Raw genomic sequence first — 26,918 nt, forward strand, 5'->3', positions numbered from 1 at the left:
AAAGCGTGAATGTCTTAATGAGCAGAATAAACTCATCTGAACCTCGTCTCCTTGTTTTCTGACTGACCTGGTTTGCACTTGAGGGTCAGAATGGTTTGGATCCTGGTCTTGGCTTTGCAGAAGCTGCCGTCTGTGTAGACCAGTCTGATGTCGTTCCCCACTTTGGTTTTCTGAGGAGACGAGAGGAAGCTGCCGAGGCTGACGGCTCCGAGGGCGGCATCTGCAGCGGAGACGCAGAGCGAAAAATGAGCACTGATGAGTAAAAATACAATAACTGATCTGTATTTGTATATATATATATATATACATATTTAATTTTAAATTAAATTAATTTTTGCTGTAATTTGTGCATGAAGGAGACAGAGACGTTTCACCGTTAACCACTTAATTTAAAGCAGGTGATCCTGGAGTCTTATAGAAACAGTGCACATGAGAGCACATTTCAACAACAACAAATAAAGAGAAATACAGCAACAGCAGCATTAAAGATATAAAAGGCATAACAATAACAATAATAATAATGATAATAAAACACAATAAAAACATTTAAATAGAGTCAGTCAGTCAGTCATCATCTACCGCTTTATCCTCTGCCAGAGGGTCGCGGGGCTGGATTTAAAGGAATGAGTTAATTTCACAGACCTGAACTCTTCTGGGAGTTTCGCCCAGCTTTAGTCCTAACCTGACCCAGGTGACCTTTAGTGGTCTTAGAGCAATATTTAAAAAAATCTATTATTTGGCAGACGGGAAGCCAGCGTAAGGAGCGCAGAACTGGAGTTACGTGTTCCACCTCTTTGGTCTTAGTGAGAGCACGGAGCAGCAGAGTTCCCAACCTGGGGCCTGAACACCAGAGATCACACGGGTGGTTGTGAGGCTATAAAAATGTCTTCAAGGAAAGAAATGGTTGGGAACCAGAAGAATCAAGTGAAGATAAAAGGCCAGGTCCTGCTGCATCATACGTCCTTTAAAATACTAAAAGTGAAGTCACAGCGACTTTAACCTCCGGACATTAGACTCAGCTCGACTCTGAGTCCACACTAACGGGTGTTTTTTGACAACAGTGAAACTCCTCGTCCTCGTCTCTTACCTACGGCACAGATTGAAGCGTTCACGGGGCAGGCGGCGGTGGCGCCCCCTGTCTGCACCACTTTGTGACACACGTTAAGGTAGAAACGCAAGTTTGGGTTGATGGAGTTGGCGTCGACGGCCTCCCAGTTCCCACTGGCGTCTGTGCCTGAAGCAGCAGCAACATCCAGAGGAAGGAGAGAGAAACACAGAAGTGTTTGGTAACAAGAGATAAATCAGAACAAAGACATAATAGTTTGCAGCAGTTCAGCTGTTTAAACTCACCTGGATATCTGGTGAGGGGTGAAAGGTCATAGTGTTTGTTGCCGTCTCTGAGGCGACACAGTAGATCCTCCTTCTCTTTGACGCAGGCAAACGCCGTCTGCCACACAAAGTAGTACGTGCAGTCCGTCTCGCCTGCGAAAACAGGATTCCCTCGACCACCGTTGGCTGCGAAAAAACAAAAAAAAGAATCTCTACAACGTCTGACCTTTCAAAATAAATGTAAAACCTGCAAATTAATTATTTTTTCTTACAAATGTGACTTTTTTCTCAAAATTTTGACTTTTCTCACAATTCAGACTTTAATCCCAGAATTCGAACTTTTTACCCATAATTATGACTTTTATCCCAGAATTCTGACTTCAATCCCAGAATTCTTAAAGTCAGACTTTAATCTGTACTTTATAATTTTGTTTCCAAAAACAAATTCATGTGGAAAAGTTACCTGTGGAGCTTTAACATCTTCTCCCCACACACACACACACACACTGTATAAGGGTGAATTTGTGCCACATCCTAACACTGGTGGGCCCCAAAAGCGTGGCTAGAAACCTAAATGCGATTCATAAAGGTGTAAAGAGAGATAATCTCACATGCCGTCTGGTTGCACTCAAAGTTGATGATGGTCATTCTCTGGAAGCCTGAGGAGCATTTGTCACCGTCAGGGTAAATCAACATCAGGTCTCCATCTGAATAACTGCAGAGGACCGAGACACACGGACAGAGACAAAATACATGTTTGTGACCATGTTTCATTATACTCAATGAAACACAATACTTCTATCGTTGTAAATTGCCATTCTTAGGTGGGAAAAATCTTTATTATATTACTCAATTTACCTGAAAAGGCTGCATTGCTCACCAATGAACAGTCCTAGTGATTTATTTTGAAGAGCCACACTGGGGAGCCAGCATCTTTCCAATTATTCCTCATGACTAATAAATAATTATTTTTCATTTTGACAACAAAATGTGTTTCCAACCACAAAATGCGACCAATAAATCGCATGTGTCGACCCCTTCAAGCTCCGCCCCCAAACTACTTGTAGTTGTGCGTTTTCATTACTTTAGAGACACATTTGTGTACAAATACCTCACTTTTTTAGTAACATAGGTTTAGCTGCAACGTACTCATCGATTATTAAATTAATCAGCAACTCATTTTACAATCGATTAATCAGCTTTAATTCATTTCAGCTTCTTAAAGGTGAATATTTTCAGATTAGTTTGCTTCATAGAAACAAAGAAATCATTAAAACTTTGGTTTTATAGACAAAACATCGTTATCATAGTTTGCAAAACAACAATCATTTTATGGACTAAACGATTATTTAATTAATGGATTAATTAAATTGAAAGTGTGAGTGAAAGGGTGTGAATGGGTGAAGTGAGCAAAACTGTAGCGTAAAGCAGCTTTGAGTTATAAATACCAAGTTAATCCTTAAGGGTTGAATTCAAAGTGAAAAGGACACATCTTTACACAGGAACATACACACACACACACACACGTGTTACCGTAACGTCTGGTTCTGGTATCTTCCCGCCACCTTCTTCATGTCTCCGCTCTTCTTCACCTGACAGGACGAGACCAGCGCGTCACCGCCGCACTCGTCGTTCAGGATCTGCCCACACACGTTCAGGTAGTACACGTAGGTTTCCACGCCGTCCGTGGACTCGGAGTGAGCGTAGTACGGATGATCTGACGCTGCGATGGATGGATACCGTAAAGCAGAGAAATCAGAGCTTTGCACCCGTATACTTGTCATTACGGTAGAACCTCAAGACTTCCGCATGACGACCAAATCACCCAGACTGATGGCGCTTTAGTATCAAATCTAAGCCACGCAGTCGTGAAAAAGTAAAAAAAAACAAAGCCTTTCTTTCACATTTGGACTGAAATAACATGATATAAGATGAGTGCATAGCTGTCTGTCACAGCCTGCTTTAGTAGGACATGTAATTATCACATAACATATATTGTTCAATTTTTTTTCAATTTCAATTTCAATTTTGTTCTTTTTCTAGGAGCCGCAGAGCTCCGCCTGAAGGACAAGTGCTAACCTGGGACACGGGAGTGTAAAAAGTATGTTGAGGGTTAGGGGGACAGAAGCTAACCTGTGGCTAACATGGTGTCAGACTCTGCATGAACTGGAGAGAAAAATGTTAAAAAGGCTTGTTTTTATTACTAACAATGAGCTAAAAAAAGAAAAATCAGGAAGTGAGTTACTTCCTCTAACGAGGATAATAATAATCATAAAAAGACTATGAGTCAGTGCTTGTGATTCAAGGATAAACTCACAGCTCAGCGTGAGCGGAGTCAGGTCTATGGCGATGTCGTGCTGCTCGCTGGTCAGTCTGCAGTTGTGACTCTCCAGATAATCCCGGTGACAGGCGTATTCTGTCACCCACAGCACCTCGAAACGACAGTTAGAGCCCGCCGTCATCCGGGGAATGTCGCCCTGTCAAGACGACGACAGCAAGCGGGACCGTTCAGGGTCTTTCAGGGTTTTAAAACAACAACAACAACAACAACAACAACAACAACAACGATGTGTTTTTTTTTACGGATGAGCAGAACCCACCGAGTGTCTGCTGGACGGACACGTGAATGTGATGGTGACGGCGGGTTTCTCGTCATGACAGATGTCCGGAGAGGTCGAATCGGGGCTGAGCTCGTACTGTATCCTCAGACTGTGAGAGGAGAGGAGAGGAGAGACATTAATCTTTAAAAACACTGAAAAAAAATATTAATATCGCCCAAACAGAAACAAACTCATTTAAGTCTGACATTTTATAATAAATAAACTCAGTGTGTAGACGTGAAGCAGAAAGAGGAGAGGAAATGAGAGAAGGAGAGAGGAGAGAACAAAGCAAGGAAAGAATAGAGAATAGAACATTCATATGAAAGTGGTTCATAAAAAAAAAAAAAAAAAACCTTGGCATTGGTTTCCACAGAAATGACCCCAAAACTTTCCCCAAAAAGTACCTACTTGCAACTAGGGAGCTTTTCAGATTATTGGTAACTTTAGGGGCGGGGCTGTGTGCTGGAGAACACTGATTGGTGAAACACATTTTGCAGCTGTTTGGGCCAGTGCAGCTGCAGCCTATAAAAACAATTTATTCATTTCGCTATCAGTCATTTCAAAAATACGGTGCAAAAGAAAAGGACGTACGACACATGGACACACAACGAGGTCCAAGCTCTTTGGCAGGAAACGACCGAGTAACACTTTCCAGAACTTTGAGGCGTGGTGGGAAACACACAGATTACTAGGAATTCTCTTCCCCGGGTTAGTAATGGTGCTAAAAAAAGTAGCAGGTACCAGGTACGGTCACAAAAACAATGCTGAGTCGTGCCGTGCTGGAACTGGGTAGTGGAAAAGTTCCTGTAAATGTTGGTGGAAAAGGGGCTCATTTTGACAAATATATAATATTCACACACAGCTCAGGTGTTACCTGTCACTGCCCACCAGCTCCAGACGACCGGAGGGAGAGCCCATGTTGTAGGAGCCGTTCGTGGTGACCAGACAAGCTGCAGAGTCTTCTGGACATGATTTCTCTGGATAATCTGGACACAAAAAAAACACATTAACATTATTCGTTCCTCTGCGGTTTGTCTATTGTCCGACACGTCATCGAGGAGTTTAGTCATTTTGAGTCCATGTCTCGTGTTGAAATGAGTTGCAACAATTTCCTGTTTTTTTTCTTTTTGAAAAAGGCAACAGACACATTTAGCTGCAACATCTCTTTATCTGTGTCTGTGTCTGTGTGTGTGTGTGTGTGTGGCTCCTCCCCCTGTCACTCACTTATGCTGCGGCAGATGTTGATGTAGAAGTCGATGCTGTCGTTGCCATCGTCCACCAGATAACCCTCACTGATTTTGATCAGAGGGTTCAAGTCGTGTTTCTTACCGTCTGAGTCAAAGGCGTAGCATGGAACCTGGACACACACACGGTCAGATACAGATTATAACAGATTATAACACTGAAGCACTGATGGAATATTATACATAATTTTAGCCCATCTAATCTGTCACCTATCCTTCCTACTATACATCCATCTTTACTTCTATATAATATATCAACTATCCATTCATCATCCACCCACACCTCATCTCACCTCATTCATCCATCCATCCATTTTTATCAATTTGTATCAAGTCATCTATCCATCCATTTGTATCCATTCATCATCCACCCACACCTCATCTCACCTCATTCATCCATCCATCCATTTTTATCAATTTGTATCAAGTCATCTATCCATCCATTTGTATCCATTCATCCATCCACCCATTTTTATTCATTCATCTATCATCATCCATTTTTACCCATTCATCCATCCACACATCCAATCCACCCACAACTCACTCATCTATCCATCCAAGCATCAATTGGTTCATCCATAATCCAAGCAATTTTTATCCATCCATCTTTTAATCTACTGATCATCCAATATTCCGTCTATTCACCCATTAATCATCCATCCATCATCCAATGTTTTACCCATTTATTTCAGTTTTGATCTACTCATCCATCCAATATCAATCCATCTATACATGAATTACATTTTTATCCATTAATTCACCCATTACTCCATATATCTGTCCATCAGCCATTAATCATTCTATCTTTAATCCACCCATCCATCCATCTATATCTATGTCCTATTACCCGTTCAACTGTACACACATTATCCACTCACCTATTCATTTTATCTTTTATCCATTCATCTCCAATGTTAACTATCACCCATTCATTCATCCAGCTATTTCACATGTATAAACTTATTAATTAAATATGCAACAAAAATAAAATCAAAATAAAAATGTGATTCCTTTTCCTCCGTGGTGATTCAAACGTTCTTTAAATTATTCAGTGCCAACTTTGTTTCTGAGTAACTTTCTGTTTCCACGTTCACACTCTTCATGTTGTTTCTTTCTCTCTGCCACATGACCCCTCACTCACTCGTCTGTGGTTCTGTCGCTCGTCACAAAAAAAAAAACAACAAACCTCTTTGTGTGGCTTGAACTTGTCTTTCTTGCAGGCGGTGTACGTCCTCCACTCAAAGTAATGGACGCACTGAGACACGGCCACAAACTCAGGCGTCCCCTGAAAAAAAGACATATAAACAATCTTTAAAACTACAAAATAAAATAAAATAACAACAATGCAAAAAAGGAAATTGTGATGTTGTTAATGTTAATTACAGGCAAATCCCAGGCAGTGTTAATCCTCAAGAGGAAAACTCAATATAATTATAATACAGTGGTTCCTAAAGTCTGGGTCGTGGCCCACAGATGGGTCACGGGAGATTTATTTTTATGGTCCCCAAATAACAATTTTACAGAATCTTCCCAACCTTTTACTTAAGATTTATGTGTTTATGTTTAAAATTACATTAAAATGATTCATTTACCATCTATTGTAAATGATTAATTAGTTGCTAAATAAGGCACAAATCACAATTTATATTGTGATTTGGGTCATGATAATTTGTGCTCTTTAAAAAGAGGTCACCATATAGAACCTAGAGGAAACACTGAGCTAGTTTTTTTTCAGTAAATATTGCAAATTTTCAGGTCGGATTTAAAGGATTAAATAAAATACGGGAAAATAAATAAATGTTTATATCAAGACAGGAGGCTTCTTCAGTTCAGAACTGCCCATTCTCACAAAAAAACCCTGCTACACAGTATTCACTGAAATATGAGGATGTTTCATGAACAGTAATGCAGGGTTCTACGGCGTGTTTGAGCGAAAAGGGAGCAGCTACGAGATGCATTCAAAGACCCTTGTATGTTTTCAGTAAGTTTTTATACAGAGTGAGTTGCTTTCTGTGCTTGGTTGGAGGAGCTGAGCTGATTCTGATCAGAAATAGATCAGTAGATCGGCAGTTTGTGGAGTATGATGTCACATTCAAAGTCACTTAAATCAACTGTCCTTCCTCAGTCTGATGCTCGGTTTGAATGTCAGCCACTCGTCTTCACCATGTCTACAAAACAGGGAGTTGCATGCCGACATTTGCCTTTACAAGCAGATGAGCTGATGTAAAATGACCAGTGAGTGTACATTTACTGTTTATATCCACTTCATACATAAACTACTGTGACCCTTTTAAGATAATTTACATTTTCATTTGCAGGTAATTGAAACTTTTCTTTGAAACAGTGATGTTATTTTTTTTTTTTATGTCCCATGTTTATAGTTGAACGCTCTAGCGCTGCTGCTGCTGCATTTTCTCAAGAGCACCTCAAGTGTTTTCCATTCCCCACTCTTCAGCCACACTGAGTCATATCAGCATCTTTTCCGGTCACGACGTCTGTTTTTAAGCCCACTTTAGTTCTTTTTTAAGTGTGTGTGAGGACTTCTCCTGAAGTCGACCACTAATTTACACCACAAACACGGTTTTGCTGATTCATCATCATCATCATCATCATATATGCTCGCTCTGTCCTCAGTTCTCATTTTTAGCACTGGATGAATGAGCTTCTGTACAGTTTCATTTCTCCACATGAGCCTTTGTCAAACATGTATCATCTATCATTTTTTACAGAGACTGAGAAAAACTCTGACAGGAAGTCAGCGACGCGTCGACACCACAGCCTCACCGACCTTTGACTCACACGAGCACAAACATGGTCATAGGTGACTCTACTTCCTGTCACAGCGGCTAATAACAAGTTAGACCACTCTAACTTTACGTGTGAGTCGGAGAAAGAAAATGTTAATTTAAATCAAATTAAGATCGTAAATGTTCTTGAGAAACCCTCATGACAAAGAATTTATGCCTTTTAACCTTAGTATATTAACCCCTTTAAAAAACGTACTAATTTGTTCCTAGTGGCAGAAAATGTCACCTTCCCTAAAATTGCTGTAAAAATACTTTTTTTTAGTATTTTTTTAAATGCCATAATGTTTACACAACTCCACTGTTTATAGGGGGAAATAATATATATTATATATATATAATTAATATTATATATGTATATTTCAGGCTGAAGTAGTTTTCTACTGACTGACTAATTTAAAGTGGAAAAAAATATTAATATATAATGTTTTTACAGCTGTTTTAGGGATGGTGACGTTTTCTGCCGCTAGGAACACATTAGTAAGTTCTTGCGTAGCTTAGCCATTTTAGGCTAATTTAAGGAAGTGAGATGACAGTTCTAAACATTACCAAAAATGAATATCCTCTGGAAAATTTGAGCTTTATTCATTCAGCACAACAATCAAAACAGAATGGCAGAAAATGTCCCTAGGACGTTTGTGTAAAACACTGTGCTCCACTGTGCAGCCACGAACAGCACACTTGTCCCTCCACGTTGACATAATACCGCTCTTCCTCCCTCGCCTGCACTCTGGCATTTTATAGGGACAAGGTGGAGCTAAGGTGGAGCTCTCAAAGTAAACTTGGTGGGGTAGCAACATTCACGGTGAAATAAATAAAACATGCGATGTTGAATTCCCTGCACATTGTGACAACACAATGCGTAGGGAATTCAACATTGCATGTTTTATCTCCTATACTTACACTAAGGGGGACCACGAAAACATGACTGAGTCTTCGTTTTTCCACACTTTGGCGACTGGTAGGGCCTCCAGAGTCCCAAATATAAGTATTAAAATGTTAAAAAAGTTGATTTTGCATAATACGTCCCCTTTAAATAACATATCAAACAGTCAGAGCACACATCAATAAAACAATAGTTTTGTGCAAGAATGTTTCATAATACTTTAAAATAAACACATATTGATAAAGGCTCATATTGACTGTTTTTATCAACCAATCAATAAATCAGTCCAAACTGTAAATATTTTTCCTTCTACTATACTATTTGTTATTATTGTTATTTTTACCCATGTTTCATATCATTTAGTTTATTTTTTTTATGTATTTTATGCCTCATGTGAGCTTTTATGTATTTTATTTATTATTCTGTGCAGCACTTTGGTCCACTAAGTGCTTTATGATAGTATATTTTGGCGTCTGAGTAGAGCTGCAATGATTCATCGATTATTAACTGATTCCTTAAATGAATCATCAACTTTTTTAAGATAATTTATTGATCAAGTTTCTGTGATTTTTCAGCTTCTTAAAAGGTGAATATTTTCTGGTTTCTTTGCTCCTGTATCGCACAGAGAATCATTAAAAAAAACAGATTGATTTTGGTATGTGGACAAAACGAGACATTTGAGAACACTTCTGTGGAATCTACAGCATGTCAGGCTTCAAGGTGCATTCAGGAAACCTCATAAATTTCATCACTTGTGAAAACACACATGAAGTCCATTAAATGAAATGCTTGCTGCTGCCACCTTGTGGTAACTGATGCCCCACAAATTGGGTCGCTCTTGGAGTAGAAGGATTTGTTCATGCACTCAACGTTAAAAAGGTACATTTATATATTGTTTTTCATGTGTTCATACGTCTTATGTCATGTGCCCGCTTGTGTTGACTCTTACCATCGTTTTCCCACACTGAAAACTGATGCTGCTCTGAATGTTGTTGCTTCCGCCCAGACATTTTTCCGTGTGGTTGAAGTCGAGCACCGTGTCGGAGAGTCTCTGCAGGGACAGCTCACCTGCACACACACACAAAATACACATTATCAAGCCAATCATTTTGGTAAACACTGATCAACATTTTTCATCATTTTAAAATATGAGAATGTTCTAAACCCCAGTGCATGAAAGCAAAACTAGTAGAGGAGCGACAGTAACACAGGGTTCTACGGAGTGTTTTAAGCGAACGGGAGCAGCTATGAGATGCATTCAAAGACCCTTGTTAATGTACCTAATTTAATTTATTGACTTAACGTTTTCAGTGAATTTGTATACGCAGTGATTCTCTGCTACTTTCTAGGTGTGACAAAGTGTGACATAAAGACCTGCTTGTGGTTGGTGACATTTATGTTTTTTTACGCATAATAATCCTTGACAATTTGAGAAATCTGAGGCAATCTAGAGTTTTTTTAAAAAAAAAGCCTTTATATATATTTATATTCATGGCTATTGAATCACCTCAAAAATAAAAAACATGCCAATGCTTTTCAGTCATGCAGGCCTCCATCAGGGCAATCTATAATAATGTAATAAAGAACATATAATAATAATCTTCATTTAAATAGAACCTCTCAAAACAAAGTTAAAAAGCACTTTACACAAGAATAAAAACAAAATGTGGAAATCCTTAAAGCATAAAAGTATGTTTTAAGTTTAAAGAAGAACATAGAACAGTTAAAAGGCCCGAGTCAGAGGATCCTATGGTACGATCAGGATTATATGGAGATATAAAACGGGAAAAAGGTAAAAAATGTGTGCATCATGAAGTTTCTCTGATTATCCAACCCAGCTTTATTTATATAGTACTTTAAAAAGAAAAGTGTTAAACACAGAATTTAAATACTTATAATATCAAAAAACTATAAAACAGTATTAGTAAATGTGGTGTTTTCCTGCACAGACACATCCACGCTGCAGCAGAGAGTCAAATAACGTCAGACTAATACTGTCCTGACCTCAGTGACCTGCAGACTGAGGAAAAACAAGATGAACCCGTGACCTTTAATATCCTGACCCTGGTGTCAGACTCAGACAGCAGTGGGAACCGTTCCTGATTTAACACTAAATAAACTCACTCACTGACGATAGTGTTCATGTGTTCATGTGTTCGTCCAAACCAAACGCTAACGTCTGCTCTGCTGTGTCAGTAATTACAGTGTTTACAAACAACAACAACAATAACAACAACAACGAGGAGAAGAAGGAACATTATTTCTATTCTTCTTTGTGAGTGCAAGGGAAATTTACATGATCAATGTGGAGAAAATCATTAATATTTCACAGGGGAATGAACTGTAAATGTTTAAAAATGAAGGTTGGAAACTTGTCTGACAGATACAACATACAGTGCCAGTCATTTATTTTGGGGGAGCCTGCATCTTTCCAGCCATCAGGACCTAATGAGTTCTGATTATTTTTACTTTAGTCACTTTTTAAATGTAATTACGATGTTTATTTTTGCAATTGTTGAGGTTATTTAACTATTTTTGTTTGCAGTGTAAACCACTTTTCTACCGAATATTTTCTGTGCTTTTTTGCTCCGCATAATAAAATAAATCATTAAAACTGAGTCATTCTGGTTTGAGAACCTCATCATTTCAGGGTTTTCGTAAACGCTGGTCGACATTTTTCATAATTTCCTGGCTTCTTATGGACCAAACAATGAAATGATTCATCAAGAAACCTTACAAATCTTCTAATTTATACATACAGTGGGTGCACACACACTAACAAACACAGCATACTAATTACTCATTTATTTGTTAAACCATTGGTTTGTTTATTTTCTCCTCAAGATAGTTGAATTTGTTTCAAACGTGTGATCACGAGCGTGTGCTCTTTGCTCACTCTTCTACCTACAGGAATGCCACTGAACAACATAAACACACACTGTTATTGTTCTCAGAGCGCCACACTCTTCTTGCTATACCTGCTCTCAAACCCAGAGGTGACCTGACCTATTTTGTTTCATCGTTAATAATTATCAACAAAGTTTGACACCACTGTTAATCTAAGTTTGACACCATTGTTAAGCTACGTTTGACACCACAGTTAAGCTAAGTTTGACACCACCGTTAAGCTACGTTTGAAACCACTGCCTATTTCAACAAAAAAGAGACTGTTAAATCCCCAAAATCAGTACTTTTTTATATTAACAACAAAAAAACAGTCTATTTTCAGTTATATAGTTAACTTTTTGTCTTTTTCTCCACAGAGAACATGAGACAAACATGTATGAATGAGAACAGGTTTCTGAGCAAAGAGTCCTTAAATGAGCAGAAACACAGAGAGAGAGAGAGAGAGAGAGAGAAAAGAGAGAAAGAGAGAACAGAGAATGACATTTCAATCTATTTGTGTCTGTGTAAGCGTTTCTGCTTGGTAATGTGTTACTGGGTCATGTGATGAGTCACCACAGAGTGTGTGATTCACCTCTAAACCATGTGACCACACAACTCGACTTCTACTTCTGGTTCATTTGAGGAAATCCACCAAGTGTTAAAAGGCCAGACATGATAAAAAACGGCAAAGACAACACAAGGCGGAAAGAATTCAGTCTGAAAGACACAGAGTCAGGTGACACTGGCAGGCTGAAGGTCACAACCTCAGACTGTGGGACATGTTGCTTATGATCATCTAATCCAATCCTCATTTTTACAATCTACCAGGATCCGAGTGAGGCTTGGCCGATATCCAAAATGATGCTGCCCAAATGTTGCGATAGATGATATTATCAGGTTTTATGTCATCTGGATTGTGTCCATGGATGATATAATAACTCACATTAACAATATGAAACGTATGACTAACCAGTCAACTGTAAATAAGAAGTCATAGGAGAGTCATGTAGCTCTTTGTCGCTCTGAATGTCCAGCAATCACTAAATCTGACCTCTGACCGCCAATAAGGCGATCACACATGGAAGGAAACAGCTTTGTTGACAAAAAGCAAAAACAAAATCAGGAGGGGGATATGGTTTTGGTCTATGTGGTGTTGCTCAAATCAGCATTGGGCACAGTTACTATTAGTTGGAGGCAAGTTTGGGGTTATCGGGAGGTGCTAACACGTTGTCATGCTACAACGACTACAACCACAACACTGGGGGGTGTGGTTAAATCCTGGATTCCAAACTTTGCTTTCGAAGATTGTGACGTTGCTTTTGCTATCGATATTCGTAAAGGCAGAAAAGACGCATGGCCTTATTTAAATAAATTGTTTCTCCAGCTTCAGAGCTAAAATACTGCCAAACTGGCGATCATTTTTTTACAAAATAAGTCCACCATGTCTCTGTGTGACGCACAAAGTTCTGCAAATAACAGCAATTATCGCGATATACGATAATATCTAGTCCAAAGTTGCTCTTTTTGACAACTTTAACTAGTACGAGCTGTACACTGGCAAGAATCCGGCCACACGATACGAAATATAGATCACAATTTATCGGGATATATATTAGTGATTTTTTATTGTCTTCTAAGGAGTGGAAGGAGAGGAAGAGTCAAAGTTAAAAAAGCCTACTGCCAACTAGTGGTCGGAGGCCTTAATGCAACACAGAGATCGAGATCGAGGTGACTTCTTCAAAGAATTGAGTGAGTCGGTGTTTATCGTCTGTGAATTGCATTCTACGTCCTTTTTATCATGTCATGCGTGATCCAGCTGTTGTTGAACTTGATTGATTGGAAGGTTTTTTTCGTCAACTATTTGGTCTACGAAAAACTTAATTACAGATGTGAGAAGATGTGACTTTGAGGTTTGTGAGTGAGTATGAAGTCGAGACGTATCAGGTTTTCTCAGGCGGAGATGTTGCTGACACACACACACACACACACACACACACACACACACACACACACACACACACACACACACACACACACACACACACACACACACACACACACACACAGACACGCAGCAGCAGCAGCAGCAGGAGATTCAGCCTCATCAGCACAGAGATCAGATCTGCTCATCATGAACCAGTGAAGCTCTTAAAAACCCTGAATCACATGGCAACATTCAGAAAAAATACCCTCAGTGCTCGTGTCGCCCACATGAGGGTTTAAAGGTTTAAACACACGATTAAAGGTTAATTTAACGTTCAATGTTAAATTAACGTTTTATTAATAATCCCACTATTAACGACACTTATTCTGGCACTGAGATGATTAAGACGATGAAAATCTGATAATTTACCATTTTTGAATTATAAAAAAAACAACAACATTTATTGCTGTTAAACTTTCAGTCAGACAACTTTCAACTATGGCGGCAATTAACAATGAATGTCATGAGTAAAATAATTAATTTGTCAAGCTTTAGTTCAACATTCAACCAGTTGTAAATTGAAATAAAAAGAATAGAGCATTTAAACATTACACCATGAAAATATTAACTATTATACTTTTAAAAACATGACAACCAGAGGGTTATTAAGCGATATCGATTAATGCAGCCAATATTTGTATGGATGATGATACTAGATTTTTTTTTGGACGATATTCCATCTATTGTTTTAGTCATTAGTGGTAGCCGATATTGGCCAAAAACGATATAATGCCAATAATAGCATCCATGCATTTCCAGTGTTTTTGTTTTAATTTGTGCCTTAACGTTATCCCTTTTCTTTTCTTCACATTTACTATATTTTATATCACACATATCCAAAAGCAACCAAACGGTTATAAAAGCACAGCAAATTACTTAATTATGAGTCTGAATATAGGATTTGCACCTGGATAAACAAATAACATTAATTTGATACAACTCATTTTCAGCTATGGGTTTAGTTAGACTTTAAAAAACAGAGTCCAGTCAGCTGACACCGCAGCTGAACTTTAAACAGTTGTGACATAACAGCGACACGTAAAAACTATACCACACTGTTGTTCAAACTGCACGAACACAGCGTTTTAACTGCGATGAAGGAGGAAAAAAATGTTTCAACCACCACTTCCTGAGCTTTTTCTCTCGCTCTCTATAAACATGCCACTATGGTGCCACAACACCTGGCTCATCTTACATTACATTACATTTACATGGCACAACGCGCTGCACTCACTCACTCACCGACAGACTGCTTGGTGTTGGCCGTGAGGTTCTGAGCGCAGACTGCCGTGCTGGGGCCGCAGTCGGTCGCCGGTGAGGACTCGCAGAGCTTGAACGTGTAGCTCACTTTGTTGTCGAGGTCGATGGCCTCCCATTTATAACTGCAACACAGCAAACAAACAAGTCAACAAAGATGTACGAGAAAGGGAAAAAGACACAATGATATATGTGATCCAATGAGGACACACGTGAGGTTTTCCACTATTTACAAACGTGTTACGCACCAGTGAATCTTTGTCTGTGTTTAAGAGAATTTACTTGAAAGCTTCTCCTCAGTCAATCTCGAGTTTAGAATATGCAATGAATGATATCTTTGAATCCACTATAGCTGTATATATACTGTGTTGATTAAGTGGTTTACAGAGCTGAAACAGGCGAGAAAAAGCAGCACCAGTGATCATTACTGAAGACAAGAACTGCGACTGAATTTTACTTTGTGAGATAATATTTTGTCCATAAAATGCCTGAAAATAATGAATAAGGCAAGATAATATCTTAGATAAATCATATCCAAGATGTAACTTTTAGAAGCTAAAAAGCCCCCAAAGAAGTATTAATATTGAAGTTATAAAGGGCTCAAATGTACAAAAGTACACGACAGTGGTTATTTAAAACAAATAATATACATTGTTAATATTACGATTATTTATATAAGATTCTCTCAATTTAAAGAAAATGGGGAAATGTTATCGTACGCACTGTACACTGAAAACATTCAGGGCACAAAACAGGGTTGCAACTAACGTTCGTTTTGTAAAATGTCCATTAGTGTTTCCCAAAACATGGAAATAATTCTTCCAAAGTCTTGTTTTGTCCACAAACCCTCCAAAAACACTCAAACAGATTATCAAAATAGCTGTTGATTAATTTAGTAACTGAGTAACTGCTCAACTTCTACAACCAACAAAATGTAATAATCTCTTCCTGAAGCCATAACCTACATCCCCAGGAAATGTGTTGAGTTGTGCTGCTCACAAACAAATGAACAAACAGGTTCATTTTCATATCTGTTTTCTGGACAGGGTCGTGTTTGCTTAGATTTGAAATCAGCAACATAAACATCACATATACCCAAACTTTTACACACAAATGTAAGTAAATTAGCCAAATAATGCCTCCTATTCCCATTAGTGTTTATCTCACATGAACAAGGCGTTGATATGCGACTGGCCTGGTTACTGCCTGACTGCTGCTAGGTCAATATTTGAACAACAGCTGCCAGAACAAGGCTCATGAGGAGGATCGTTGGGAACTGTACTGACTGCTTGTTTTGCCTGATGTCTTTGTTCCTGCTCAACGTCATTGAATATTAATTAAGGATTTTAGTTTAAATAAATTAAAAAACGTTGATTATAAAAGTCATTGCAATACTCAACATTATCACAAACTGCATGCTTTCCCATCATGCACCCCTAGCACATACACAGATTTAGATTTTTTTGTCCAAACAACAATCAAAACTAAAAAAAATAACTTGAAATAACTGTTGAGTTAAGTGATTAACCCTATTGCTACAGTTTGTTAACAAAACAAATGTACATAAATGTATAAAAAAATGAAGGCCATTTCCTTCTTAAAATGTGGCATAACAGAAGAGAAAGTCAATACCAGGGTCCATTGGAAAAACATGTGATTTAAGATTGCTAACAGCTAGCGTTAGCTATTATAAAACTCCTGTGTGACGTTAGCACTTGGCTAGGCTACATTTTAGCTTCACTACAACAACAAAAAAGAGAAATAACAGTTGGGTAATTTTACATGAGATCGTGTAGAATTAGTAGTGACTTAGTTTCATTCAAAGTCACCGTTGGCTGATTTAAGCGCAAACAGAAACAGTTTTAAACACAGAGGCTGTGTTTGGGCGATATGGTAGCAAGATTCACTTCGCGCTTAATTAACGCTGAAAACCCGGAGCAAAACCGCGTCTAAAAGTTAATATCGTGACTGAAACAAAGAGACGATTGATTGTCTATCGTCCTCATGTCACGGCGGACTGTCTTATGATGACATGGGTTGTGTGATAGAGGAAATATGACAACAATTGTGTAAAATTAAGCTGTGGAATGACAGAGGTTCCGGTGTCACTTAAAGACGACGGACGAGAGAGGCTTTACATTAACGTTAACGTAAATTGCTGTGTGTTGTCGCAGCAGTGTTTGTGTGTCTGGATGTGTGTTTGTTTGTGTTACCTGCAGAGATCCTGGTACCACACACTGCTGCTGCTACTTCTGCCCGCCTCCTCCGCTCCGGTCCGGACTAGCAAACACCCCACACACGCCACGACCAACAGAACCAGCTTCAGCGACCCACGACGGTCAGAAGTCCACGGATACGACATGTTACTGCGCGGCGGGGAGGGGAAACTGTGTTATTGAGAGCGTGATTAAGACGACATGATACAGCACAGTCTCCTGTCTTCTCTGAGACAAATCAGTAGGAAGTGACTGCATCACATGACAGGACATCACATGACGGTGACGCGACGCTGCGTTCAAGGCCCCGTGGGAAAAGTGAACGTAAAAACACAGACGATGAATAGAGACAAAATAATTAGATACGGATAAAAGGAAAAAGGGAAAGGAAACGAATGGAAAGGAGAGGAAAGAAAAAGGAGGGACGGGAAAATTAATTGAAATTAAAAAGAAAAGAAAAACGAGGGAAAGGAAAGAAAATGAGGAAAGGGAAAGGCTATGATTGGCGCGTGGGAAAGCTAGATTTTTACTGAAGTGGACGTGAAAACACATTTATCAATGAATAAAGACACAATAATTAGATGTGGATAAAAGAAAAGACAAGAGAAACGAAAGAAAGGGAGAAATTAAAGGAAAATATACGATAGTGAGGGGAAAGGAAAAAAATGGAGGAAAAAAAAAGAAAGCAATGGAAAGGAAAGGAAAAATAAGAGGGAAAAGGAAAGGAAAGATGTGGGAAAACTAGATTTTTACAGCCAAAACTTGAATGAATGAATGAATGAATGAATGAATACAAACAACAAAATTATGTTTTGTTTATTTTCAAACACAATAAGCAACACAAAAATCATAATAATACTAATAAGAAACACACTGATAAATCAAACTTCCATAAAAGTTTAAAATATAAAAATCAGAGTAAGAGTATTTTTTGAATTATATAACATAAAAAACAAAAAGTAATTAGAGACAATATCAGACAACATAGTATGATGTACTGACATACAGGATCTAACTGTTGTTTTTAAACAGGATTTGAAAGAGTTTATACAACATATACAACATTAACAGGGGAAAAAAGAAAGAAAGAAAAAAGAAAGAAAGAAAGGAAGGAGAGGAAAGAAAGTGGAGGAAATGAAAAAATAATGTGAAAGGAAGGAAAGAAAGGAGAAAAGGGAAGGAAAGAAAATAAGGGAAAGGAAAGGAGGAAAGAAGAAGAACATGTTTGTAGTTAAAAAATAATCTATGGCTGAATAAACCGGTAGAAGATGGCTGAATGAATGGATGAAGATGAATGAATGAATATTATTTTCATCCTCAGTCCAGACAGTGACAGACGCACAGGGTCGCCCCCTGCTGGTCAGAGAGTCCTCTGACTCTTGATAATCAGAGTGAAGTGGTCACAGCTGTTGACGCTGTTTATAATAATCACGTGTGTGTGAGTGAGTGAATCAGTGAATCTTCCTCCTGAAACCATGTGGTTCTTGATCTTCGTCTGTGTGTCCACGGGTAAACAACCATTCAAACCACAACTTTATTCTTTGTCCTCTGAATATTGATGATGATGATGATGATGATGATAATAATAATAATCCTGACTTTGTTGTCCTGTAGTTTGTGGCGTCCCCATAAAAAATCCACCACAGAACAACGTCGCTGCTCCCACAGGTTTGTTCTGTCTTTGTGTTTTTTAATCTTTTGCTGCAACATAAACTTATCATTTATAATCAAATCTCCTTTAATGTATATGACAGATAATGTCATTGCTGTGCAGGAGAAAATCCCTTCTGAGTCTTCAAAAGGTGGATTTTTGTCCAGTTAATCCATTTAAGAAAAAAAAAAAGCTGGATGTGTCCATTTCCATTTTAAATAACTTTCACATTTAATGTAGAACAATGCTGACTTTTCTGCAGGTGTGAATGTTTCCATGGAGCAGAATGCAGAAACTTTAGAGGGTAATGTTTAAAAAAAAAAAAAGTTTACTGACAATAATTTTTATTTTTTTATATATATTTATATATATATATTTGTGTGAGCGAGAGATAACTGTTTCTGATTCTCACAGAGTTTCAAGATCAAATCGTTCAAGAAGGAGACATTCTGATGCCTGTGAGTTCTGGAGAATTTCAAAATAAAGTGCCAAATAGGGCATCGGTCGACCAGCAACTCAACTCTCTCTGAGCTAAAATGGCTGTTTTGGTCAATGTTGTGGGAAAGTGAGTGGTTTACATTGTTAGGAAAAAGACTTCTAACGGTACGTCCACACTAGATATAAAGAGATATTTCATGTGTGAATGTAGAGGCTGTGTTATTTGCGTTAGCTTGTGAGTGTTGTGTTGGCAATGCAAGTAAATGATGACTCCTCACTTTGGGCTAATGCTAGAGCTAACAACTTCAACTGACATCAGCATTTACTTGCGTCTTTGTAGAGAGTATTGTGTGCGAAATTAGCTTCACGGCTACTGTGGCCACACCTTATTTTGGCTGAATAAAGCACAGAACATGACAGGGTTCCTTTTTGAAAGTTTTTGAAAATTGCTTTAAATAGACATTGGGTCATTGAAAGTGCTTGAATTTTTGTGTAAGAAAGAAGTGAAGTTGATATTTAGGTAAATGTCTCCCTTGTTTGTTACGATGCCACCTACTGTTTCACGCCCTGCATTGCTTAATGTACATAGACCAGGACACTCGTTGAATCGTAATTACTAGCAGTGTTGTGGACACTGTCCACTGTCTCTCTCCGTCGTGAGATTCCGTGTAGAACAATGAGCGAGTAACGCTAAGCAAGAGAGCAAATTTTACGTGATGTTTGGGAAATGAAAATTCCAAGCTAGGTCTCGCCAAAGAAAAATTTACAAAGACTGACGTTGATCACTTGTCCGGATGCAGAGCGCAATAAAAGTGGACGCCATCATGGACGAAGACGCTCTTAGAAGTCATCCTCCCATCTTAAGCTCATTCTAGTCCTTGAATTTGTTGCTGGAAAGTCCTTGAATTTGATGTGAGGAACCCAGATATTAAGCTGACATGGATGTTTTGTCCAACATGTAGACGTTCAGTATTATACTGTATTTATTTTAAAGCCATTTTACACAAACGTAAATTAGTTGTGAATCTTTCGTTTTCGTTGTTGGCGGCCATTTTGTGTCGGTGACCTCTCGTCCTCCCAGTCTGTGATTACTGATTATGTTCAAGTACAACAGACTGTGCCTTTATTGTTTGCTTGTGTCCACTGCAGGAGGACAGGAATGCTGTGGAGACACTGTGGCTCGCTGGCATCGTCCCGTACGAGATCAGCAGTGAACTGGGTCAGTTTTTGTGTTTCTAGATCTCTTTCGTAACAAAAAGTGACAATTACTGATATTTTTATTGACATTTATTGTACTGTTACTTAAAATGAATACTTTTTATGCTTTGATGTTTTAAAAGCACCTCTGGGTTTGTCACAAAGCATTTTTTTTTTTTTTTGTGAATTTGAAAACAGCCAATCGAGAGTGGGAGATCCAGACGGCGTTAAAAATGATTTCAGACGTCACATGCATTCGCTTCAGGAAACACACAAACGAGCCAAACTACATCGTATTCAAGAACGGCAGAGGGTGAGTCATGTCTCCTGTTAAAGGGACCGTTCACGAAAATGACAAGGACATTTAAAATATGAACTTAATATTTACATAATTGTAAGTAGATTTGTTCAAAGTGTTTCAGCCAAAATGTTTTAAGTGTTAAACATGACTGCGGACACTGACCAATTTAGCCTCTGAACAAAAGGCTCACTTATATCTGTTTTAAGTTTATGATATCTTAAGAACACATTTTTTACTTGCTCCTCAAACGTTTCTTTGTTTTTTGTGAACTGTTCTCCTCCATACAAAAATCCAGAGAAAATCAGCGATTTTACAACAGGTGAAAACAGGTGTAAACGGGAGTTGCTGATCCACTGCTGCCTCCATCAATAAGTTCACACAAGTCATTTTGTGACTTCAGTGTTTGAAATCCATTTTTCAGATTTACCTCAGTGACACAAAGTGACCACACGAGGCAGCAGTAGACCAGCAGCTCCTGTGTCCCTGTGAGCTAAAATCACAGATTTTCTCTGGACTCTGGTGTGGGAGAGAGTGACAAACGTACGTAATGTATCACGACTGAAATGGCAGCCGTGTTGTCACTGAGAGCTAGGCCTCGGTGCGGGGAGCCAGCAGGGGGCGCACAGCACGAAGCTCACCTCGCACAACTAAAGTCGCTTCTCCGCAGCTGCGCGTCCTACGTCGGCTGCCGGGGAGGAGACCAGCCCATATTCTTTTCCCCGCACTGTGCCGTGGGGAACCTCGGCCACGAGATCATCCACGCGCTGGGACTGCACCACGAACACACGCGCAAGGACCGCGAGGACTTCATCTCTGTGCAGAAGCAGAACATCGTCCCAGGTGACAGAAGCACAGTCTGGATCAGGTCGACTGACTCTTTAAGATCATTAAAAAAACATGACTTTACATGAGATATGACTTACTTTGAAGGGAGAGAAAATAACTTCAACGTGAGAGAGGGAAAAACTCTGAATCTGCCGTACGACGTTAACTCCATTATGCACTACGGACAGTAAGTATGAGGGGTATGAAACAACAAGCTTTGTTTCCATGGCTGAGCGAAATAAAATGGTTCTATTCTTTTAATCGCAGGTTCTTCTTCAGTAAAAACGGTCTCCCCACTCTGGTGTCGAAGCGGAGCGGAGAAGAGATGGGTCAGAGGAAACATCTCAGTCCGCTGGACATAAAGAGACTCAACAAACTCTACCACTGTGGTAAATGAACTGTGACATTTTAACAAAAACATGTCTTCAATATAAAGTGTAATAACGAGTAAAACTCACTTTCTTTCAGATAAATGACTGGTTTTCAATGAGATTTAATAAAATTGCATTCAAGAAAACAAACATGTTAATTGTTTTGTTTAAACCACTCACTTGACCACTTTATTAGGTACACCCGTTCAACTGCACTTTAACACAAATGTCTAATCACATGACAGGAACTCGAAACTGAGCGTCAGAATAAAGGAGCGGCGACTTTTAAAGGTCCAGTAAAAAGTAAACGTGAGGCGCAATTAACTATTATACTTAAAGAGCTGCACATAAAAACAGACTCTATCTCAAAACTGGTTTAAAACATGGTTTTAGGCACTTGTTTGCATGAATGTTTTTTGCATTTCGTCTCATATCAAACAGTTTTAAACTATAAATCAAATTTCAAAGATGATTTAAATGGCTTTACAAAGAAAATGGAAGAATAAAAGTGTAAAATTTGACAGAAATTCAAAATGGCTGTACAGAAAATACAATATTAGAATAAAACTGATTTATGGGCACAGTGCAATTTATACAAAGTTATGAAGGTACAGGGTGGATTAGGGTCACGTGATACTTTTTAAAAAAAATTTTGGAAGTAAATTTAAGTCAAATGTGAAAATTGATTTTATTTTTCACTTTTGTTTCCAATAAAATGTTCACGTCACCGTAATCCTCTACAAACAAGTGTGAAATGTATAAATGCACAAAATTTCCCATTAGATTTAAACCATGAAAAACACAAGACAATGGCTCATAGAAGAATGAAAACAAATGTAAACAAGCAATTAACAAGTGCATGGTGTTTAATGGCTGTGCAAACGTTCATTATCTCTATGAAAGCAGCAGCTAACAGTGTGAACAATGGACGTCTGTTCATCTAACAACCATTGAATAGAAGGAGGAAAACGATCACCTTACCTGTGAGACAGTTACACACGTGTGTGGTGAGTGGGAGGAGCCACGAGAACAAGCTGCCTGTCAACACTGACTCTGCTTTCACTGACCTCAACGACAATATCGCACTACGCGTGCTTTCAGCCTTTAAAAGGTAAGAATAATCACTTTAAAATTTAAATATTTGTAACAATTATCATTCTTTGGAAATGTGTCATTTCGATTGTTTATGTTTTACTGTTAATTCTTTACAGCCTATGAAATGGGAAAGAAATGTTTCTAAAATAAGTTTTATGCATCAGTCAGCTGCACATTTAAATGTTTTACTGCAAACTTCTCCAGCATGTGTGTGTATATATGTATATATATATACTGTATGTATATATATGTATGTATATGTGTATATATATATATATATATATATATATATATATATATATATATATATATATACACATACATACATACATACATACATGAGTTTGGCTGTGTGTCGTGTCTGGCTGCAAAATTTTAGCAAAAACAAAAAAGTTCTGTCTTGTAGCTCAGAAGTGCAAAACATTTATAGCATGTGATATTTATGTATAATATTGAATAAAAGGGCTGTAAAAAATAATATAAATGTATTTGGTGACCGCCCAAAAAACCCAAATGGGTTGAGACCAAGTGACCACAGGTCAGTACGTCGGCTGTAAAGATTCTTTAAAGCTTCACCAGGCTGCAAGTGGAAAATTAGATGCTTCTTTTCCAAGAGTCGTCTTTTTGAAACTACAAGTGTCTCCCCCTGGTGGCTATGCACATTTCAAATCCCTTTACCGTAAGTACTTTGAAAAAAACTGCACACTTGCACTAAATATCTATCTATGCTAGCTGACTAGTTATGTAGCTCTCTGTCTATGCTAGCTGACTAGCTGTCCGTCAATGCTAGCTGACTAGTTAAGTATCTATCTGTTCTAATCTTACTTCCAGGTCCTCAACCAGCAAACCAAAAACTACATCCACATTTTACATATGCTCTACGGTCTCACCCCAAATAGGTTCAAAAGAATAAATAATAATGTTGTGATTCTCCATGTTTCTGATGTTCCTACAGTTTGCGATGTTTCATGGCTGCGTCGTCGCTGGTGTTCAGGCTGCACGACCGAGGTCCAGAGCTGGTGAGGGAGGTTCTCCTGGAGCGAGGATGGGAGGAGTACGACGGCGGAGAACGAGAGGAGAAGGACTGGAACCTCTACTGGCGCGGCTCTGCATTCCGCAGCTCGGAATATCACAACCTGTTGCCGTGGCAGCGCCTCAACCACCATCCCAAAACCATTGGCATCACACGCAAGGTACGATACTTCGATACTGAACGATCTGATACGTTCAGGAAGTGTGTAGAGAACTCCGATGATGATGTGTGCTTTTCTTTTGAAGGACTTCCTGGCACGAAACCTGGGGCGAATGAGAGCCACGTGTGGTTCGTCTCTTTATGACTTCAGTCCCAACGCCTTCATCCTCCCCAACGACTACACCCGCTTTCTGGCCGAATACAAGAAACTGCATGCTGCCAGTGGATCGTCCGTCTTCTGGATTTGTAAACCTGTGGATCTTTCTAGAGGAAGAGGGATCTTCATCTTCGAGGACATCAAAGACCTGGTGTACGACTGCTCTGTTATTGTACAGCGGTACGTCAGCGACCCTCTGCTCATCTCCGGCTACAAGTTTGACCTGAGGATCTACGTGTGCGTGAAGAGCTTCCACCCGCTCACCGTCTACGTTCACCAGGAGGGACTGGTGCGCTTCGCCACAGAGAAGTACAACCTGTCGTCCCTGCACAACCTGTACGCTCACCTCACCAACACAAGCATCAACAAGCTCGGCCCGTTCTACAAAACCCAAAAGGAGAGAGTGGGCCGAGGATGCAAGTGGACGCTGAGCAAGTTCAGGCACTTTCTCCACAGCCAGCACGTGGACGAGCGCCTTCTGTGGCAGAGGATCAACAACATCGTGACCCTGACGCTTCTCACCATCGCTCCGTCAGTCCCGTCCTGTCCAAACTGTGTGGAGCTGTTTGGTTTCGATATCCTCATTGACGCCAACTTCAAACCCTGGCTGCTGGAGGTCAACTACAGCCCGGCGCTGACTCTGGACTGCCAAGCGGACATCACGGTAAAGAAAGGACTCGTTAGCGATCTGATCGATTTGATGAACTACACGCCGGTCGACGGTTTAAGAGAGAGAGCATATCAGAATCATAAATGCAAGAACTCCTGTACTCTTCATAAATCTGCGCTTCAAGAACCACTTCTTCAGAGGACGACGGGAAACATCCAGTCCTCGCAAACCCGAATGCTACCTCCACTAAAACCTCTTCACCACTCCAAGAACGTGAACCAGAGACAATCCAGACAAGATGCTTTTGGCACAAACTACCACAGACGCCTGCCTCCGGTTGATTTAAACAGGAGCAAAGTATTTACGACCACAGCGGCGAACAGAACTCACACCGACAAGACTCTGAACCTGATATTTGACCCGCAGTCAAGGACAAACGAGTCAGTGGTGAACAGACACTTACGGCCTGGCCTTGTACCGTGGCTAAGGGACAACAGGAGTCTTCACGTGTCTGAGGTTTCAAACCCTGACAGCAGTGAAACAGAAGCTGAGGGGAAGCTCTCAGGAGAGTCAGACGTTTGCTCAAGGAAACCTGAGATCGCACAGAGGACGACGGGATTCAGACGCTCAGCTGTGTCCTGGAAACTTCCCAACATTTACAGGTATTTAACTCTACGTTACTGCTGCGTTTTCATACTTATGTAAGGATAACGAGGTCTGATCGTCCAGCTTCAGATCTGTTTACATACAGAGCTGAACCATTCTTTGGGTTCTTTGGCCGGTAATAATCCATTAATTTGTTCCCCTCTCTAAACCATGATGTATTCACAGTGGGAGTCACGCATCAACCGCGACGACTCCTCCTTCAGACGTAACCACGATAACGACGGGACAACGCATCCCTCCGCTCAGAGTGGGAGACTTCATACGGACGTTCCCGTTCAACCGAGCCTCCCTGAAGGCCTCGCAGCACAAACTGGACGTGAAGAGCGTCATACACGAGCTCCAGAAGACGACAGCTCGGCTGATCTCGGCGCAGTCGGACAAGACGAAGAACAGGAGAGAGGAAGAGGAGGAAGAGGAGAGGAGGACGACGGAATCAGACCATGAGGAAGAGTTTGATTCTCTGTTCTGGGGCCCGACAGATCCTCCGTTTATCAGTCAGAGCAGGTGACGTGACGAGAAGAAGGAATTATGGGAAAAGATTTCACTCGAGAACTGGGTCGCCAAAAAGGCTACTTCCTGTTAAAGCAGTTTCGGATACACATTAGGGGTAACAGGAAGTACCCGCGCTTCCGCACATGTGCAGAACAAATCCAGTCCAATTTTAATCGGAATAAGTCAATAATTCGTTTTTCTTAATGTCACGCAAACACGCGAGTCTGACTAAAATCAGACATGCCAAAATGTCCACCCCGGTCTTTAAACTGGACGTAGAAGACGACGTATAAACGCAACAAGAGCCGCGCTCCATCTAATTTGTGTCACGATTAACATGAACAGCAGGAAACCAACAGAACCACAACCCGATCCATCTCACGGTCCAATCCCGTTGTTCACCGTTTGTTTTTCTGTGCCAAGAAAGATCCAGGATTGTTTTCTTTAAGAATTCATACAAAGATATACTTCAGTTATCCTCTATGTTAAATATTTATTTATACAAATATGTATAAGAACAGAATTTAAAGAAATTCTGGTTTCAAGATCCAGTTTTTACAACAAGTAATCAGAGTCAATTTTAGTCAAATTAGAGATGTTTTCTAAACACTACTCATAAAAGTAAATTCACAGCTCGTCTCATCAAGACTAGAAAAGCAACCAAACCTGTCAGTCAGTGTAAATGGTCCTCACTGTTCCGTCGGGGAACTCCCTCCT

The 26,918-nt window shown here is 39.6% G+C and overlaps 3 protein-coding genes across 5 annotated transcripts in view; 2 read left to right on the forward strand and 1 right to left on the reverse strand.

The window, feature by feature from the left end:
• igf2r (insulin-like growth factor 2 receptor) overlaps positions 1-17,457 on the reverse strand; it is a 47,414-nt gene extending 29,957 nt beyond the window's left edge. Inside the window, exons 1-13 of the mRNA XM_058612751.1 lie at positions 17,204-17,457; positions 14,976-15,115; positions 9,813-9,931; positions 6,360-6,458; positions 5,154-5,286; positions 4,804-4,915; positions 3,930-4,038; positions 3,647-3,806; positions 2,863-3,052; positions 1,941-2,044; positions 1,351-1,515; positions 1,088-1,234; positions 68-220 (exon numbers count right to left, since the gene is read on the reverse strand). Coding sequence (XP_058468734.1) covers positions 68-220; positions 1,088-1,234; positions 1,351-1,515; positions 1,941-2,044; positions 2,863-3,052; positions 3,647-3,806; positions 3,930-4,038; positions 4,804-4,915; positions 5,154-5,286; positions 6,360-6,458; positions 9,813-9,931; positions 14,976-15,115; positions 17,204-17,352 — 1,780 coding nt within the window. The 5' untranslated portion in view covers positions 17,353-17,457. The remainder of the gene's footprint in view (positions 1-67; positions 221-1,087; positions 1,235-1,350; positions 1,516-1,940; positions 2,045-2,862; positions 3,053-3,646; positions 3,807-3,929; positions 4,039-4,803; positions 4,916-5,153; positions 5,287-6,359; positions 6,459-9,812; positions 9,932-14,975; positions 15,116-17,203) is intronic.
• Positions 17,458-18,632: 1,175 nt separating this feature from the next.
• LOC131443861 (high choriolytic enzyme 1-like) lies at positions 18,633-22,156 on the forward strand. 3 transcript variants are annotated; one of them, XM_058613901.1, is made up of 11 exons: positions 18,633-18,715; positions 18,821-18,874; positions 18,961-19,008; positions 19,120-19,161; positions 19,272-19,315; positions 20,445-20,514; positions 20,691-20,805; positions 21,461-21,633; positions 21,724-21,805; positions 21,886-22,007; positions 22,087-22,156. In XM_058613901.1, exons 1-11 carry the CDS (start codon positions 18,682-18,684, stop codon positions 22,092-22,094), a joined length of 792 nt encoding a protein of 263 aa, XP_058469884.1. In that variant the 5' UTR covers positions 18,633-18,681; the 3' UTR covers positions 22,095-22,156. The 3 variants fall into 3 exon arrangements, with proteins under 3 accessions (XP_058469884.1, XP_058469885.1, XP_058469886.1); XM_058613902.1 differs by lacking the exon at positions 18,961-19,008 and having other exon boundaries at positions 18,636-18,715; positions 22,087-22,155; XM_058613903.1 differs by lacking the exons at positions 18,961-19,008; positions 19,120-19,161 and having other exon boundaries at positions 18,637-18,715; positions 22,087-22,155.
• A 1,583-nt stretch (positions 22,157-23,739) lies between these two features.
• ttll2 (tubulin tyrosine ligase-like family, member 2) lies at positions 23,740-26,629 on the forward strand. Its single transcript, XM_058614195.1, has 5 exons — positions 23,740-23,763; positions 23,916-23,983; positions 24,040-24,277; positions 24,363-25,705; positions 25,875-26,629. The coding sequence occupies exons 1-5, from the start codon at positions 23,740-23,742 to the stop codon at positions 26,215-26,217; spliced, it is 2,016 nt and encodes a 671-aa protein (XP_058470178.1). The 3' UTR covers positions 26,218-26,629.
• Positions 26,630-26,918: the final 289 nt, after the last annotated feature.

This window comes from Solea solea, chromosome 17 (genome assembly GCF_958295425.1).
Source record: "Solea solea chromosome 17, fSolSol10.1, whole genome shotgun sequence".
In the NCBI taxonomy this organism is placed as follows: Eukaryota; Metazoa; Chordata; class Actinopteri; order Pleuronectiformes; family Soleidae; genus Solea; species Solea solea.